General features: G+C 38.0%; 1 protein-coding gene and 1 long non-coding RNA gene across 7 annotated transcripts in view; one reads left to right on the top strand and one right to left on the bottom strand.

The window, feature by feature from the left end:
* LOC126980289 (uncharacterized) overlaps positions 1 to 3355 on the top strand; it is an 11752-nt gene extending 8397 nt beyond the window's left edge. The window contains exons 2-4 of the long non-coding RNA XR_007733051.1: positions 1 to 93; positions 1025 to 1140; positions 3121 to 3355. The exon at positions 1 to 93 is cut by the window's left edge and continues 154 nt beyond it. This is a non-coding gene — a long non-coding RNA (uncharacterized LOC126980289). The remainder of the gene's footprint in view (positions 94 to 1024; positions 1141 to 3120) is intronic.
* On the bottom strand, positions 3060 to 11452 carry LOC126980288 (uncharacterized). 6 transcript variants are annotated; one of them, XR_007733050.1, is made up of 4 exons: positions 11185 to 11452; positions 4372 to 4529; positions 3653 to 3747; positions 3060 to 3264 (listed from the first exon to the last, which is right to left on the bottom strand). XR_007733050.1 is itself a non-coding variant. In XM_050830003.1 (3 exons), exons 1-3 carry the CDS (start codon positions 11272 to 11274, stop codon positions 3090 to 3092), a joined length of 360 nt encoding a protein of 119 aa, XP_050685960.1. In that variant the 5' UTR covers positions 11275 to 11451; the 3' UTR covers positions 3060 to 3089. The 6 variants fall into 6 exon arrangements, 1 of the variants encoding a protein (XP_050685960.1); XR_007733049.1 differs by having other exon boundaries at positions 3658 to 3747; positions 4372 to 4534; positions 11185 to 11447; XR_007733046.1 differs by having other exon boundaries at positions 4372 to 4534; positions 11185 to 11446.
* Positions 11453 to 17500: the final 6048 nt, after the last annotated feature.

Raw genomic sequence — 17500 nt, 5'->3', positions numbered from 1 at the left:
GATCTGAAGGAGGAACACTTACCATAACCACAACTACCACCACCACCGCTACCACCACCACCAGCACGAGTCTGCCAAGGTGATAACGGACAGGTAAGTGATATGTGAGCATCGTCATGACCTCCTTTAAGTGTTGAGGGTTACAGGCGTGACGGTTAATTAATAGTTGCACATACCCGTTGCTTCTACAGTGTTCAAACTATATGCAAATTGTTGAGTGATTAAGTAAGATTAGTGGCCAGGGACTCGAACCCTTGACTGCGATAAAAAGTTCAACGACGATGCTAGTTTACCTCTTCTACCAGGCTTTTTATAATCATTTCATCTTGTATTTTATTGTATTTGTGTGTGACTTGTTTAGATGCGACTTGGCTAAAGAAAACGGGGCCAACCAGGGACAGGGGTAACTATGTAACAGGCGGATGGTTGTTAGTGCGGGACTCAAGTGGGCAGTTTTAGGGGTAACTAGGGGACAAGCACAGAGGAGGGAGGGGGAGGGGGCACAGGGCAGACATGGAGAGGGGAGGGGGAGGATAATGGGATAATAGCTAAGTAATGGAAGGGTAACATTTGGTAATTGAATGAGAGGGTAGGAGTACTAGAGTAAGGAATGGAAAGGAAAGGTGAGGAATGGAATGGAAAGGTGAGGAATGGAATGGAAAGGTGAGGAATGGAAAGGAAAGGAGAGAAATGGAAAGGAAAGGAGAGAAATGGAAAGGGAAAAAGAGAAATGGAAAGGGAAAAAGAGAAATAGAAAGGAAAGGTAACGAATGGAATGAATAAAAGAGATAAAGCATATAGAGAAGACTTAAAAACGCAGAGACTGTATTTCCAGCCCATAATTCGTACACAAGGCCATTATGTAGAAACGCACCTCTAGTAGTAAAAACAAACAATCCAGTGCAGTGAGGTCATCTTAGTAATGAAGTGCAGGGTGCGGGGCTGTCCGGGTTTGCAATCAAGGTTTTTCTGCGTCTTTTTTGGGGTCCTCGAGTGTGCGGGTAATCGGGCGTCCGTATTTCAGAGCGATGCAGCGGGAGGCGGAGCGGGAGAGGGAGAGAGAGAGAGACGCCCGCGGGGTACGACAGAGAGAGACAAGAGGAGGAGAGGATGAACGCGAGACGGAGAGGATGTAGTAAGGTGAGCAGTGACGAGGAACAAAGCCAGCCAGTCAGTCAGTCAGTCAGTCAGTCAGTTCAACTATTCATTCACGCAGGCTTATTCATCCATTCAGGTATTCATTCATGTATTCAACCATTCATTCATTTATTTAACTTTTTTTTTGCTTTTATTCATCCATTCAGCTATTCATTCATGTATTCAACCATTTATACATTTATTTATTTCACCATTCAATCATTTTCTTTGCTTTTATTCATTCATTCAGCTATTTATTCATGTATTCATCCATTTATTTAACCATTCAATGTGTTTTTCTTTGCTTTCATTCATCCATTCAGCTATTTATTCATGTATTCAACCACTTATTCATCCATTCATTGTTTTTCTTTGCTTTCATTCATCCATTCAGCTATTTATTCATGTATTCAACCACTTATTCATCCATTCATTGTTTTTCTTTGCTTTCATTCATCCATTCAGCTATTCATTCATGTATTCAACCACTTATTCATTCGTTCATTCATTTATTTAACCATTCACTCGGTTTTTCTTTGCTTTTATTCATCCATTCAGCTATTTATTCATGTATTCAACCATTTATTCATCCATTCAGTTATTCATTCGTGTCTTAAACCATCTATTCATCCATCGCCATCTGTTCATCTGTCCATTTTATATAGGCAGATGTTTGTTTCGGTTAAGTTAATATTTTGAGGTCAGCTTATTACCCCATGTCGTATGTGGTACTTTGGGTTTATTTTTGTAGATGTTTCTTTTGGTTTTGAATTTGAGTTTATTTGTGTAGTGGTATCAGGTAGTATTTTCACCAGGCTAAGGTAATGTGAGAGAGGAATAGTGGGAACAGGGAAATTTGGAGTAAGATATTGAAGATAAGACAGTGAGTGGAAGAGAGAGGTTGAGAGAAAGAGAGGAGGTTGAGAGGAAGAGAGGAGGTTGAGAGGAAGAGAGGAGGTTGAGAGGAAGAGAGGAGGTTGAGAGGAAGAGAGGAGGTTGAGAGGAAGAGAGGAGGTTGAGAGAAAGAGAGGAGGTTGAGAGAAAGAGAGGAGGAGAGGAGGTTGAGGGGAAGAGGAAAAGGTTGAGAGGAGGAGAGGAGGTTGAGAGGAAAGGGAAGAGGTTGAACGGCAGAGAAAGAGGTTGAACGGAAGGACTTGAGAGGAAGAGAGATAGCATTAAGAGGGAACATACAAGTCTTTTATACAGCACTCGAACCTGTTTTAGAGTATTTATCATCAGCGAGACATATTAGAAACTGGAGTAACACGTTTCGACTGCCGGGAAATGATGTCGTTAGGAGCTGTCATTTACGGCAGGCAAATCGCTTGGGCCGGTAATGAAGTGCACCGTTTGGCCGCTCAAGGTTGCAATCAAGGTTTTTGTAGGATTTTGTATTGAGTCGAATCCGCCCAGATAGTCATTCAAGTCTATATCAGAGCAACTCAGCGGGAGGGGGAGAGAGAGAGAGGAAAGGATGCTGGAGGTAGAGAGGGATGCTGGAGATAGAGAGAGGGAGAGAGATTGGAGGCATGTAGGAAGGAGAGTTAATGTTTGTGAGGTCAATGTTTTCTAAGGATTTTTTTTTTGCTTGGTACATTTCTTTAGGCCTGTTAGTACACCGTCTTGCAGGTTTTTATGCCAATTGTCCTGTTCGAAGTAGGGAGCTTGATGCCTATTACCACTATAATCTTATTTTAAGAGAATTTGACAGCAATTGCCACAACAGTGTAAGACAATATTGAGGACTTGTCCATAATCATGTTATATGGACATATCATTAATATTATCTCTCGTTGCCATATAATATTGTCTCTCGTTGCTATGGCAATGTAAAATTCTCTATGCAAAAAATGTACGAAGTCGAAGATACCTCGAAGAGTCTCCGGAGAAAAACTGGAAGCTTACTGAATGAAACTAGAGGAGTGTCCCAACCGTTTATTAGATTAACAACTTCACACAATGAATATTCTTCTTGTCCTGCAGCCCACGACCTGCACTGCTGCGGCCTGGATGGTGAAGTCTTGCACTTGTTCTGCAGCCCCTAACCCCAACACCTGCACTGCTGCCTGGATGGAGAAGCCTTGCACACTGCCGTCGGAGTCAGCAGTAGGACAGTTGTCATTCACTCTGAAAAGATAGGTAGCATTTTTAGATGGTGGTGACCTGTGCTGTCATGTGTATCTTGTGTACACTAAAATATATACTTAAGCCAAAGCCAGACATTTCTTTCTTTTACAACCTGTTACTTGGTGTATCTCCGGAAACTGTTTAAAGTATCATTGACGGTAAACCTTGCATTATTAGCTGTATAGTAAATGATGTTCGAATCTTGCATTAGTTATGTATAAATTCCATGACAAATCACACCGACGTCACTTGACTTAGTCATGAAGGATCTACAAGTGGCTTGAGAGCATGGGCACGAGCTGCTGTAATTCTTATGTTAAATGGACAGTAAATCCAAACTGTTGTTACATCACTGCTATTTCAACTCACTAAATAAAGGAATAACAACCTCACTTGTACCTCCCATACTTCTGCACAGGTCCATCCAAGCCTGCTGGTCCCCTCTCTCTTCTTGGTGGTGGTGAGTCTCTGGAGTGCCAACATCTGGAAGGGCAAAGTATTATAAGACACATTCTGTTTTTATATGGGATAGATGACACCAAGAACTTTTTTTTTTCGAGAGGAGGATTGATTGAGCGTTCATCTTGGTGCTGCAACTGCTGGGTCATAAGACACCAAATTTAATACAGGACTATTATATTCTAAAACAATATAACCGGGAAAAAAACACCAATAAAACCATATAAAATCGGTTAAAAGCATGATAAAAAATAAAAGGAGGCTAAGGACGCTGGTTCGAGTATTTTTTTTTTTTAGCAATCTGCCTCTTCTAGATATTATACAGAAAAAGCACTGATATTTGAAGTGAATTTGAAATGTTTGAAAATTTATATAGCTAATCCAAGTTCATGAGTTATACATATAAAACGGTTCAAATTTTCACATGTATTGCTAATGAAAGAAAATAAAGTATGTATTTTTCTTATCTCTGACTTTTAATTCTACATTCCAAGCAAATTTATCCAGGAAATGTTAAAAACTACACTAACTAAATTACTATAATGAAAATAATTTGTTAGTAAAACTCTCTCTCTCTCTCTCTCTCTCTCTCTCTCTCTCTCTCTCTCTCTCTCTCTCTCTCTCTCTCTCTCTCTCTCTCTCTCTCACCTTTATAGTTGTTTTCTCTTTCCTCTTCCTTCTCTTTTTCTCTCCCTCTTCTTCCTCCTCCTCTTTGTTTAGTCTCTTCCTCCTCGCCTTCCTCTTTTTCTTCCTCTTCTTTCTCCTCCTTTTTTGCCTCCTCTTGTCAAGTCCAAACAAGCCTCTTGCTGACCTAAGAGTTGGTAAAAATATATTCATCTGATGTATATATTTATTTTCTCTCTCTCTCGCAAATAAATACGAATAGAAAAAGAAAAAGAAAAACAAAAGAACAATTGAAGGTAATTTCTCGGAGTGGTTGAGACATCGAGAGAGAGAGAGAGAGAGAGAGAGAGAGAGAGAGAAAAGAAAAGAAAGAAGAGCAGAAGAGAAAAGGGAAAAAAAGAGGAAGGAATAAAAGGGAAGAAACTAAAAGAAAAAAGCAAAAAAGAGGAATAAGAAAAAAAAATTAAATGATAAGAAAATAAAATAAAGGAGAAGAAAGAAGAAAAGGAGAAAGAAAAAAATGAATAAGAGAAAATAAATGAAATGAAGTGAAAAGAATAGAAAATAAAAGAAAAGGAGGGGGGTAAGGGATAGATATTCAGAGTATGTGAGGAGTCGGGTCAGGCAGTTTGAAGCTAACCAATCACATTACTTCTCCCGTCGCGTCCTGAATTTCCATTGGCCGAGCCCCGCCAGTAAGAGGAAGGACAGTTGGGCGCAATTGTGGAGCGTAAAGAGAAATGGATGAGGAAAAACAGGATCTCGAGTTGCTGAAGAAAAGAAAACAAGAAGACAGGCAAAGAAGAAGGATGAATGTGGTGATGTTTATAGAATGTTTAAAGAAGAATAATGGTGCAATTGTGGAGCGTAAAGAGAAACTGTGGAGGAGGAAAAACAGGATCTCGAGTTACTGAAGAAAAGAAAACAAGAATACAGGCAAAGAAGAAGGATGAATGTGGTGATGTTTATAGAATGTTTAAAGAAGAATAATGGTGCAATTGTGGAGTGTAAAGAGAAATTGTGGAGTGTAAAGAGAAATGGGAGGAGGAAAAACAGGATCTCGAGTTGCTGAAGAAAACAGAATAAGAACGTAAAAGAAGAAGAATGATGAATATGGTGATTAAAGAATGGGAAGATGACTAAAGAAAAATAATGGTGCAGTTGTGAAAAGTTAGGAGAAGTGGCATTGGAAAAACAGGATCTCGAGTTGCTGAAGAAAAGAAAACAAGAAGACAGGCAAAGAAGAAGGATGAATGTGGCGATGTTTATAGAATGTTTAAAGAAGAAGAATGGCGCAATTGTGGAGCGTAAAGAGAAATGGATGAGGAAAAACAGGATCTCGAGTTACTGAAGAAAAGAAAACAAGAATACAGGCAAAGAAGAAGGATGAATGTGGTGGTGATTGAAAGGATGGGAAGATGACTAAAGGAAACAAATAACGAAAGTAAAGAAAATAAAAAAAATAATCATTAGGGCAGTTATGTTGAAAGAATGGGAAGACGTATAAAAGATAGAGGAAAAATACGCAAAAAAACAATTAAGGACAATAGAAAAATAAACGAAAGTAAGAAAAGATAAATAGGGAAAGAATGACGGAAAAAAGAAAGAAAAAAATGAAGTAAGAAAACAAGAAAAACGAAAGAAGGAGACGTGAAAAGTAAAAAAGTAAGAGTAATAGAAAAAAAGAGAAAGAGAAGGATAATAATTAAGAATATATTAAAAGAAACGAAAATAAAGGTCAGAGAAGAAAACATATACAAGTATTTAACAAGTGTATAAAAAAAAAATGAGAAGATAAAAGAAAAAAAAAGGAAAAGGATAATGATTAATACACTGAAAGAAAACAGAGAGGAAAATGAGAGAAAAATATATACAATGCAGCTTAACATGTAAAACCCAATAATTGAGATCTGTGAATAAAGAGTATGAAGGGAGAAATAAGAATGAAACGCCAAATATAATGAAAAATACAGAATAGAGAGAAAAGGTGTATAAACTAGGGAACGAAATTAGAGGAAAACAGTGGAAAAAATATTGGTGCGTGTTCTTTTAGGAAATCAAATTATGAGTTTAATGAAAATAGTCCATTATCTCTCTCTCTCTCTCTCTCTCTCTCTCTCTCTCTCTCTCTCTCTCTCTCTCTCTCAAACTACAGATGGAAAACAGTGAACGAAAAGAAGAAAAAGTTGAAAATACGATGAAAACAGTTCGCGGTAAAGGAAAATAGGAAAAAATATGTATTGGAAGTAATCGTTGCCTTGACTTCTCTCAGTACCTTTTGGTATTTTTGTGGTTCAACTTGTATCTTCTTTGGTAGCTTATCATAATAATAATAATAATAATAATAATAATAATAATAATAATAATAATAATAATAATAATAATAGTAATAAAAGAAAAATATTGGAAAAGAAAAGAAAAAAAACATTTTGGAGTACTTGGGGAAAAATATATTACCTCAAAAAACAAGAATATAGAAAACTCAAAAAATAAATAAATGAAACCAAGAGAAAGTAAAAAAAATAGGAAACCAAACAGAAAATAAATACTGAAAAAAAGAAGAAAAATCAACAAATATTTTAAACTTTGGGAAAATATTAACTAGAAAAACAAGAACAAAGAAAACAAACAAACAAAAACACAGGCTACAAAACAAGAAAAATATCAACATCTACATTTTTAAAATCTTGGAAAAAACATGAACTTGATAAAAAAAAAAAAAGAGGACAAAGAAAAAAAAAAAAAGACAGTAAACCAAAGAAGAATCCGATCCTACCGTAAAAGTTCCAATTCTATACATCACACATTTTTTTTTCCTCCTTTTTTTCCTCCTTTTTTTTAATCACTTTGTAGGACCTTGACGACACGCATTAAATAAAATAAAAAGTCTACATTGACGTTAATAATACAATAAAACATTACTTAATTTTTCTAAAGATTTTTTTTAATGAAACGTGAATGGGAGAACTATATTTTTGTTTTTTGTTTAAGAATTGAAGAAAAAATGTAATGAGAGAGAGAGAGAGAGAGAGAGAGAGAGAGAGAGAGAGAGAGAGAAATAAAAAAAAACATGTCCCAAACTTGTCCAATTCATCAAGGAAACGAAGCATGGAAGAGAAAAAAAAGGAAAAAAAAAAACAGGGAAACTGATACATATGAAACTTTACTGCTATGAACGGAGGAGGAGGAGGAAGAGGAAGAAGAGGAGGAGGAGGAAAAGGAAGAAGAGGAGGAGGAGGAAGAGGAAGCAGAGGAGGAGCAGCCACACGCCTACATACAAGAGGAAGAGGAGGAGGTAAGAAAATATGAAAACTCTGAAAGGAAGAGGAAGAGGAGGAGGAGAAGAGGAGGAGGAGGAGGAGGAGGAAAATACATCTAAACGAGGGAAGAATAAAAGTGGAAAAGCTTGAAACTATGAAAGCAAGAATAGGATGAGGGAGATAAGAGAAAAGAGGAGGAGGAGGAGGAGGAGGAGGAGGAGGAAGAGGAAGAAGAGGAAGATAATTTATGACGCAGATAAATAAAATGGTAGATATATACGAGATGGGAAAGAAAAATATAAAACTATGGAAGAGGAGGAGAAGGAAGAACATGAAGAAGTGAGATTAAAGTAGAGGAGGAGGAGAAGGAAGGAAAGGAGGAAGAACAGGAGGAAGGGAGATTGGAGAAGAGGAGGAGGAAATTGCACTGGAAAAGACAGGGAGGGGGAAACAGATGAAATGGAAGAGGAGGAGGAGGAGGAGGAGGAGGAGGAGGAGGAGATGAGAGAGGAACAATGCAAATTTATGAGCCGAGCAACAAACAGACACAGAAAAGATTTGTGACCACCACCATGAGAGAGAGAGAGAGAATTATCAACGCTACTTATCTTCCTCTCTCTCTCTCTCTCTCTCTCTCTCTCTCTCTCTCTCTCTCTCTTATCGCATCACGCACCCTCCTCTTCCTCCTCCTCCTCCTCCTCCTCCTCCTCCTCCTCATCCTCCTTCCATCACGGCTACAAATGAGATAATAAAGGGTCTCAAAAATGTCCTAATGGGCCTAATGACGACGAATTTGGGACGATAAATTCTTCGGCCGACAACACCGATACACAACTCGGATATATATACACCCACGAAGCCCAATTACACGACCCGGAATTAAGGACGGAGGAGGAGAAAGAGGAGAAAAAGGAAGAGAAAGGAGAGAAAATGCGAGAAGAGGAAAATAAGAAAATAAAGGGAAAAGAGAAACGGATAACTCAAGGAAATGAAGGAAGGAGAAAGAGAAAGGAAGAGAGGAAGAGAGAAAATGCGGGAGAAGGGAAATAGAAAGTAAAGTGGAAAGAAAAACAAGAAAATGAAGGGAAAGGGATAATAGAAAAAAGGGAAATAAAACGGAGAGAGAGAGAGAGAGGATAAAGAAAGAAGAGCAGAGAGAGGAAAGAAAAAAGAGAAAGAGAATAAAGGAAGAAATGAAAAAGGAAGTAAAAAGAGAAGAAAAGAAGAAAAAAAAAGAGAGAGAAAAAATAATAAAAAAGTCGAGGATTTATTGACAAGCTGAAAAATATTTGTGCTGGGAAACAGAATCGCGGAAGTTCGTGGAAAATAATATATAAAAAAGAGAAAGGTTTGTGACAGAAGTAATTAATCATTGAAAGTTAAGGAAAGTAAAGACGAATAAAGAAAAAAATAATGGAAAATAATAGAAAAAAGAGGGAAAAAAGGAAGATGTATGTTGGAAAAAGCGAAAGAAGAAAAGTAAAAGAAAAGGAAAGAGGATGAAGTATAAAAGAAAAAACTAAAAAAAAGGAGGAAAATAAAGAAAATATGAATAACGAAAAATAAATCCAATGAAATACTACTTCGTTAAATTCTGAATAAAAGCAACTGAACAAAAATGACTAGAAAATAGATATACAGATTGAATGAAAAAAAAAAAGAATAAGCGGATAAATAGATAGTATAAAAACGATGAAAGGAAGGGAACGAAAAGGAAGAGAGAGAGAACGTAGAAGAAAGTAGGAATAAGAAGGAAAGTTACAAGGGAAAAATATGAAAGAATGGAAATAAAGGAATAGGCTATGATTTGAAATTCTCTCTCTCTCTCTCTCTCTCTCTCTCTCTCTCTCCTCCTCCTCCTCCTCCTCCTCCTCCTCCTCCTCCTCCTCCTCCTCCTCCTCCTCCTCCTCCTCCTCCTCCTCCTCCTCCTCCTCCTCCTCCTCTTCTTCTTCTTACTCCATAAAGAGCAACATGGTGTCTCCTCTTCAATGGAAACTTAGTGATAGAGGAGACCCCGTGCATCATCTCCTCCTCCTCCTCCTCCTCCTCCTCCTCTCCCTATCAGACATCTTTCCCTAATCATTCTCTCCTCCATCTCCTCCTTCACCCTCTTCCACCCTCCTCCTTCTTCTCCCCCATCAATACTCATTTACCGACCCCTCCTCCTCCTCCTCCTTCTCCTCCTCATCCTCTTCTTGTTCTTCTACCTCCTCCTCCTCCTCCTCCGTCTTCTAGTCTTCTCTGCGTAACCTCAATCACCCCTCACAGCTAGTATCTTCCTCACTCTTCCTCTTCCTCCTCCTCCTCCTCCTCCTCCTCCTCCTCCTCCTCCTCTTCGTCGTAAACTATAAACCAGCAACGTATTTTCTCCTGAGTGGCTAGATCCTTCCTCCTCCTCCTCCTCCTCCTCCTCCTCCTTCGCCAAAACGATACAAAAAAAAAAGTATATAAAAAGAAAAAAAAAACATCAAATCCCTTCCCTTGTTTGCGCTCCTTTGCAATTTCTAAACTCGATGCTGAGCTGTATTTATTATTTTTGTTGCTTGTTTTTTTGTTTGTTTTTCTTTTTTTTTTTTGGGGGGGGGGAGAGGGAGTCTCGTTTGGAAGTTCTGCAAATGGATTAGTTTATTTTTATTTTTGTTTTAATTTTTTGGTGGATTGTTTGAGATTTGTAAGGTTGATTTTTTGTGTGTGTGTGGGTTTGAAAATTAAAAGCACTATTAATTTATTAGCATCAGTATTGAATCAGTTATGCAATCAGTTATTAGTTATCACGTTATCAGTTGTCTTTAGTTATGTTTTTAGTTATCATCAGCTATTAGTTATTAGCCAGTTATAATCAAATCAGTTATCCAGTCAGTTAACATTTATTAGTTATCAAATCAGTTATAATCAATTCACTTATCAAATCAGTTATCATTTATCATTATCAACAAGTCAGTTATCAAATCAGTTATCATGTATCAGTTCTTATCATTTATCATTATCAACAAGTCAGTTATCAAATCAGTTATCAGTTATCAGTTATTAAGTCGGTTATAATCGATTCAGTTATCAAATCAGTCATCAGCTTTATCAGTTTAGTTTTCTTCCTCAGTTTATTTTATTATTGGTTATTTACGATTTTTTCTCCTTTCTTTCCTAGTTTAATTATTACCACCCTTTCCTCCTCTTCCACTCCCTTCATTTTTTGTATTATTGGTTATTAAGATTTTTCTCTTCCGTTCTTTCCTCGTTTCATTTTTATCACCCTTTCCTCCTCTTCCAATACATTCGATAAACTGCTTGTTCCAAATTTATCACTTTTTCCTTCCGTTCTTTTCGTTCCATTTCGCTTTTCTTGTTATATTTTCACTTTTACTTATCTTCCAATGCATTTCAATCTTATACAAATTATCACAAAACTTAATGACCTTTACGCACTAATTTTGGCTCTTATTACCACAAACTACCATTCTCTCTCTCTCTCTCTCTCTCTCTCTCTCTCTCTCTCTCTCTCTCTCTCTCGCTCTATTTAGTCTCTGTGTGTAAGAGCGAGAGCGAGAGCGAGAGCGAGAGAGAGAGAGAGTATTCCTACCTTGTTCTCCTCCTTCGGCGAATTTTTTTTTCCTTCTCTTCCTCTTCCTCTTGTGTTCCTCTCTCCGACCCTTTCCTCTCTTCTCTTCATCTTCGTCCTCTCCTCCTCCTCCTCCTCCTCCTCCTGGAAAGTTTCACCAACCACATTTGTCTTCCTTAGCTGCGGTGACGGGTGAGGAAGAGGAGGAGGAGGAGGAGGAAAGAAGGAGGAAGAGGAGGGAAGAATACGTCCACTCTCCACTTCTTCTTCCTTGGAACTCTCTCTCTCTCTCTCTCTCTCTCTCTCTTAGTACTTGATTCGGAATATGAAATCGAACTCAATGTCTCGGAGCTTCGAACACTTTGATTCGACTACCACTGAGCCTAAGATGATTTTGCAGTGCTTTTAGCGTTCTCTCTCTCTCTCTCTCTCTCTCTCTCTCTCTCTCTCTCTCTCTCTCTCTCTCTCTCTCTCTCTCTCTTATCGGGTGAAGATAAAATGGAGTTCCGCAATTTTATCTTCTTTTATGTCGTCTCCTCCTCCTCCTCCTCCTCCTCTTCCTCCTCCGTCTCCTCCTTCTTCTTCTTCCTCCTTCATCTTCTTTTCCTCCTCCTCCTCCTCCTCCTCGTCGATATTATTCTCTTTGTCTCGAAGCTCCAAAACAGGACACGAGACCGAACTTGCGATTCACGAAGGTTCGCTCTCTCGTGTTTGTTTGCTCTCTCTCTCTCTCTCTCTCTCTCTCTCTCTCTCTCTCTCTCTCTCTCATTAATTCTTTACGTTATTTTTTGCTATTATTCTTTCTTATGTTTGATCCTTCACCTCCTCCTCCTCCTCCTCCTCCTCCTCCTCCTCCTCCTCCTTCTCCTCCTCTTCCTCCTCCTCCTCCCTTTACAAGCAATCCAACTGTCTCACCAATTTTACTTTGCATTCTTTTATTCTTTTTTTCAGAGGATCGAAACTTATCTTGTTATCACCATTCTCTCTCTCTCTCTCTCTCTCTCTCTCTCTCTCTCTCTCTCTCTCTCTCTCTCTCTCTCTCTCTCTCTCTCTCTCTCTCTCTCTCTCTCTCTCTCTCTCTCGTTGATCGGGTTCATTAGCCGTTTGATGTGATTAGTAATATTTTTTTGGGGGGGTTGTTTCAAAATGTTTTACGCACCGACATATATTTTTGCGTGTGTTATAATTAAATGAATAAAATAATAAAATAACGTTAGAGTAATTAATTAACATATTACGAGGTTTATGAATAGACAGACGCAGACGGACAGAGAAAGAGATAGATAGACTGATAGATATATAGATAAGTAGACTGATAGATACTTACACAACTCAAAAGATAGATAATATTGATAGATAGATAGACAGACACACAAATATATAAATAGAGAAATACGTAGATAGATAGATAAATAGATAAGGTGAAAGGGAAAGAAGGAGATAGAAAGGAAGAAAAAAAGGAGAAGAAAGAGAAGGGTAGGCTATTATTGAAGAAAGAATAATATAGTGGAAGGAAAAGAAATAGGTTGATTGATAGATAGATAAATAAACTGATAGATACTTGCACAGCTTAAAAGGTAGATAATATTGATAGATAGACAGATAAACAAATAAATAAATAGAGAAATAGATAGATAGATCAATACATATGGTGAAAGGGAAAGAAGGAAGATAGAAAGAAGATAAAAAGAAAGAAAAAAAAAAGAGGGAAGAGAAGAGTATTACTGAAGAAAGGATAATAGAGTGAAGGAAAAAAAAGAAGGAAGGAAGAAATAATGTAATAAAGTTAGAGGTAGATAAATATAGATGGATAGATAATGGGTTCGATGCTGCTGATGATGATGATAATGAATGACAACTATACTAATGACTATACACATGACTATTCACTTCCTAGGCCTAACGATCGTAACAACCTAATTACCCTAACCTAACTATCAAGCCTAAGAACCTTATTGAACCATATAACACAAAAAACAACACCTTCATCCCCTTAAAATACCCCGAAAAACCTCAATTCACTAACAAACTCTTCCAAAACAACCAAAACAACAAAAACGATCGTAACAACCTAATTACCCTAACCTAACTATCAAGCCTTAGAACCTTATTGAACCATATAACACAAAAAACAACACCTTCATCCCCTTAAAATATATCCCAAAACCTCAATTCACTAACAAACTCTTCCAAAACAACAAAAACAACAAAAACGATCGTAACAACCTAATTACCCTAACCTAACTATCAATCCTAAGAACCTTATTGAACCATATAACACAAAAAACAACACCTTCATCCCCTTAAAATACCCCAAAACCTCAATTCACTAACAAACACTTCCAAAACAACCAAAACAACAAAAATAATCGTAACAACATAATTGCCCTTACCATAGAACCTTATTAAAACATACTACACAAAAAAACACCTTCAGCCCCTTAAAACAGCCCAAAAAAACAACCCAATTCATTAACAAACTCTTCCAAACAACCAAAACAACGAAAACAATGCAAAAGGAAAAGAAAAACAAACAACTAGATATGTTTTCCATCACGACAGGGAAAAGACGCGCTGTGATTGGCTGACCCGCGCGCCGCCAGCCAATCACGTGCTTTGTTTACATTCGCCGCTGCCAACCGCACTCCATCATTCACCTCCCCGCCGCTAAAGATCGTACACATTTGACAAGGCTTTCGTAGGAGCTGTAGGCCTTTGCAGGGGTAGTTTTATGACCCTAGTGGTAGTTAGACCCTTCTTCTGTACCGTGAAGTTAAGAAAACAGTCATGAGAACCAGCGTTGCCATATTATCATCCTCAAAACATCGCATTCATCAGTTTCAGGGCCAAAAACTTTCGTAGCGATACAGATAACGCGATTATAGGTGAAGTTATCGTTAAGAGCGTTACTTGTTGGTGTTTGTTATCTTTAGCTGTGAGTCAAAAACCGAAAAACACGATGTGCTGCGTGGCTGAGTACGATAATTTGGTAACGCTGATGAGAACCCGACTGATCTCTTTTTTTGGCCCTTGGAAATAGTTTATGTGGGAGGCGGAGGCGTCTGAGAATGTGGACGTAACTCTTCTCGTTCCAGCGTCTGCGGGAGGCGTGAATGCTATATATAGTCTCTTAAACAGGGAGGCGATGGTAATACATGGGCCATTCTACCTTTTGTCTCCCTCTCCCTCCCTCTCCCTCCCTCTCCCTCCCTCTCTCTCTCTCTTCCTCAATGATTTCCTTTCAAGACCTCTCTCTCTCTCTCTCTCTCTCTCTCTCTCTCTCTCTCTCTCTCTCTCTCTCTCTCTCTTCCTTCTTAAATGATTCCTCACCCCTCTTCCCTCTTTCGTTTTTCTTTCATTCATTCATTCATTCTTTCTTTCTTTCTTTCTTTCTTTCTTTCTTTCTTTCTTTCTTTCTTTCTTTCTTTCTTTCTTTCTTTCTTTCCTTCCTTCCTTCCTTCCTTCCTTCCTTCCTTCCTTCCTTCCTTCCTTCCTTCCTTCCTTCCTTCCTTCCTTCCTTCTTTCTTTCTTTCTTTCTTTCTTTCTTTCTTTCTTTCTTTCTTTGTTTTGCTTCCATCATATCCTTTCTTCAATAATGCCCTTCTCTTCCTCTCTCTACTTCTTTCATTTTCTTTCCTTTCTCTTCAACCATATTATTTTTTTCACTGGTATGTTTTCCTTTATCTATATCTTCCTCTCTTCCTTCTTTCCCTCTATCTCTTCCTCGTTTTGCTCCTCCTCCTTCTTTCCATTTTTCATTCCCTTCTATCCTTCCTTCCATTTTTCCCTTTCTCTCCATTACTTTCTTTCCCTTCATTTCCCTTTCTTCCCTCTTCTATCTCATTCTTCCTTTCCATTCCTTGTCTTTATCTCTCCTTCTTTTCTTCCTCCTTCCTCCATCACTTTATTTCAATGTTTCCTTATTCTTCACCATCTCTCCATCCTTCCTTCTCTGCCTTCCTCCTCCTCCTCTCTCTCTCTCTCTCTCTCTCTCTCTCTCTCTCTCTCTCTCTCTCTCTCTCTCTCTCTCTCTCTCTCTCTCTCTCTCTCTCTCTCTCTCTCTTCGTGGAAATGGCGGGTGATTCTTCGTTCCAAGTAACAATTTGCTCACAGAAGGCAGGCACTTACATAGGCGAAGCTTTGATACTACTCTCTCTCTCTCTCTCTCTCTCTCTCTCTCTCTCTCTCTCTCTCTCTCTCTCTCTCTCTCTCTCTCTCTCTCTCTCTCTCTCTCTCTCTAATTTACTTGCTTTTTTGACGTTTTCTTGATTTTATTCTATTTTGTTTTTCTTTATTTTCTTTTTTCTTTTTTCCTTTTTATATTTTTTTTACGTATTTTCATTATTTTCTTACTTTCACTGTTGTTCTTCTTCTGTTTATTTCCTCTTTTACTTCTTTCTTTTCCTCCTCCTCCTCCTCCTCCTCTTCCTCCTTTTGTTTTGTTCTCCTCTTCGTCTCTTTCGTACGTCAAGCTAAAGTATTTCCTCTTATTTTCCTCTTCTTCTTTTTCCTCTTACGTCAAGGTTAACATTTTCGGCTTCCTCTTTTGTTTTCCTCTTTCTCTCTTCCTTCTTAACTCTTCCTCTTTTTCTTAGATCAAGGCTAATTATTTCCTCTTCCTCTTTTTCTTCCTCTTCCTTTCTTTCTTACGTCAAAGTCAACTATTTTCTCTTCTTCTGTTTCCTCCTATTTTCTTTTCTTTTTTTCTCCTTTCCTCATTTTATCACGTCAAAGTTAAGTTTTCCTCCTCTTTATTTTGCTTTCCTCTTCCTCTTTCTCCTCTTACGTCATGGCTAAGTATTTCCTCTTGTTCCCTGCTTTTCCTCTTCCTCTTTTTCTAACGTAAGGTTCACTGGAAAATCGTAAGGTCGTTGGCTCTAATCAAATCTTACTATGCCTAAACCTAAATCCTTGACCCTTGAACACATATTTGACAAAGCCTTCGTAGGAGTTTTGGGCATTTCCAGGAGCAGTTCTATGGCCATGGTGGTAGTTCGACCCTTCTTCTGAACAATGAACCTAAAGAAACGCTCATTAGAACCCGACTGACCCTCTCTTCTGGCTCAATCTACCTCCATGTCACTATGCAAACACAGCAACCTTACCTAATTTAACCTAACCTACACTAACAATATCCTAATCTTCCTACATCCAAAATCAACACATCTACATTTCTTGGCATATCATTAAAAATACTAACTTTAGTCTAACCTTTCCTAACCTACTAGGGGCGTATCATAAGACATTGCATCGCCCAAGAACACATATTTGACAAGGCCTTCGTAGGAGTTTTGGGCATTTCCAGGAGCAGTTCTATGGCCCTGGTGGTAGTTTGACCCTTCTTCTGTACAATGAACCTAAAGAAACGCTGATTAGAACCCGACTGACCTCCCCTTTGACCTTTAGAAATAGATGATGTGAGAAGCGAAAGGGTTTTTTAATACCGGCTCTGGCGTCAAGGCCTTAACTACCCCGTAAATCCCTCATCTATGCCGTGTTTGTGATCCCGTTGAAAGGGCGGAACATAAGCGGCTTGGTGTCTATAAGTGTAAATAAAGGGATTTGGTATTATTTCTTTGATGCTTCACCGGAGGATAATAGTAGAGAGTGGGGTTTAATCCCCTTAGTTTTTATTTGTTTATTTATTTGTTTGTTATTTTTGTTTTGTTTGTGTGTGAGAGAGAAAACAATACAGAAAAACAGAATGAAATAAGAAAATAAAGAGAACGAAAGAATGAAAGACGCAAAAAAAGAAGAGAAAAAAGAGAAAACCAGAAGGAAATAAAAAATGAAAAAAAAACGAAAAAAGCAAAAAATAGATTAGAAACAAGGAAACTAAGAGAAAAAAAGAGATACAGAATTAAAAACGCAAATAAATAAAAGAGAGAAAAAGGGAAAAAAGAGATTGAAAGGAAAATGTGTGTGTGTGTGTGTGTGTGTGTGTGTGTGTGTGTGTGTGTGTGTGTGTGTGTGTGTGTGTGTGTGTGTGTGTGTGTGGTTCTGGATGGATCTTATGTCTTGGGCAAAAAAAAAGAAGAAAAAGAAAAAAAGAAACACTAGGTTAAATTTCTGAAAAAGTCAATAAAAATAATCTTTGAGTCTAGTGAGTTACGAAGAAAATAAAAGATAAAAAAAATGATTAACTTTTCTTCATCTACTCTGTCTCCCTCCTCCTCCTCCTCCTCCTCCTCCTCCTCCTCCTCTCTCTCTCTTCTCCTCCTCCTCCTCTTTTTTCTTACTTTCTTCTCCATCATCGGTAATGTATCTTGTTCCATTTTCTTTTTTTTCATTACCTAATTCTCCTTCTCTTACTTTTCTCAATTTTTTTTTCTTATTT

This window comes from Eriocheir sinensis, chromosome 44 (assembly GCF_024679095.1).
Source record: "Eriocheir sinensis breed Jianghai 21 chromosome 44, ASM2467909v1, whole genome shotgun sequence".
NCBI classification, from domain to species: domain Eukaryota; kingdom Metazoa; phylum Arthropoda; class Malacostraca; order Decapoda; family Varunidae; genus Eriocheir; species Eriocheir sinensis.
Note: the sequence above shows the minus strand (reverse complement) of the source record. Positions and strands in the feature narration are given on the sequence as shown.

Coding starts and splice junctions, on each gene's coding strand:
- LOC126980288 (XM_050830003.1), bottom strand. CDS start 11,274: ATGAAGAGAAGAGAGGAAAGGGTCGGAGAGAGGAACACAAGAGGAAGA. Junction 3,748..11,184: donor CGCCGAAGGAGGAGAACAAG/GTAGGAATACTC, acceptor TTGCCCTTCCAG/ATGTTGGCACTCCAGAGACT. Junction 3,265..3,652: donor GTATGGGAGGTACAAGTGAG/GTTGTTATTCCT, acceptor CTATCTTTTCAG/AGTGAATGACAACTGTCCTA.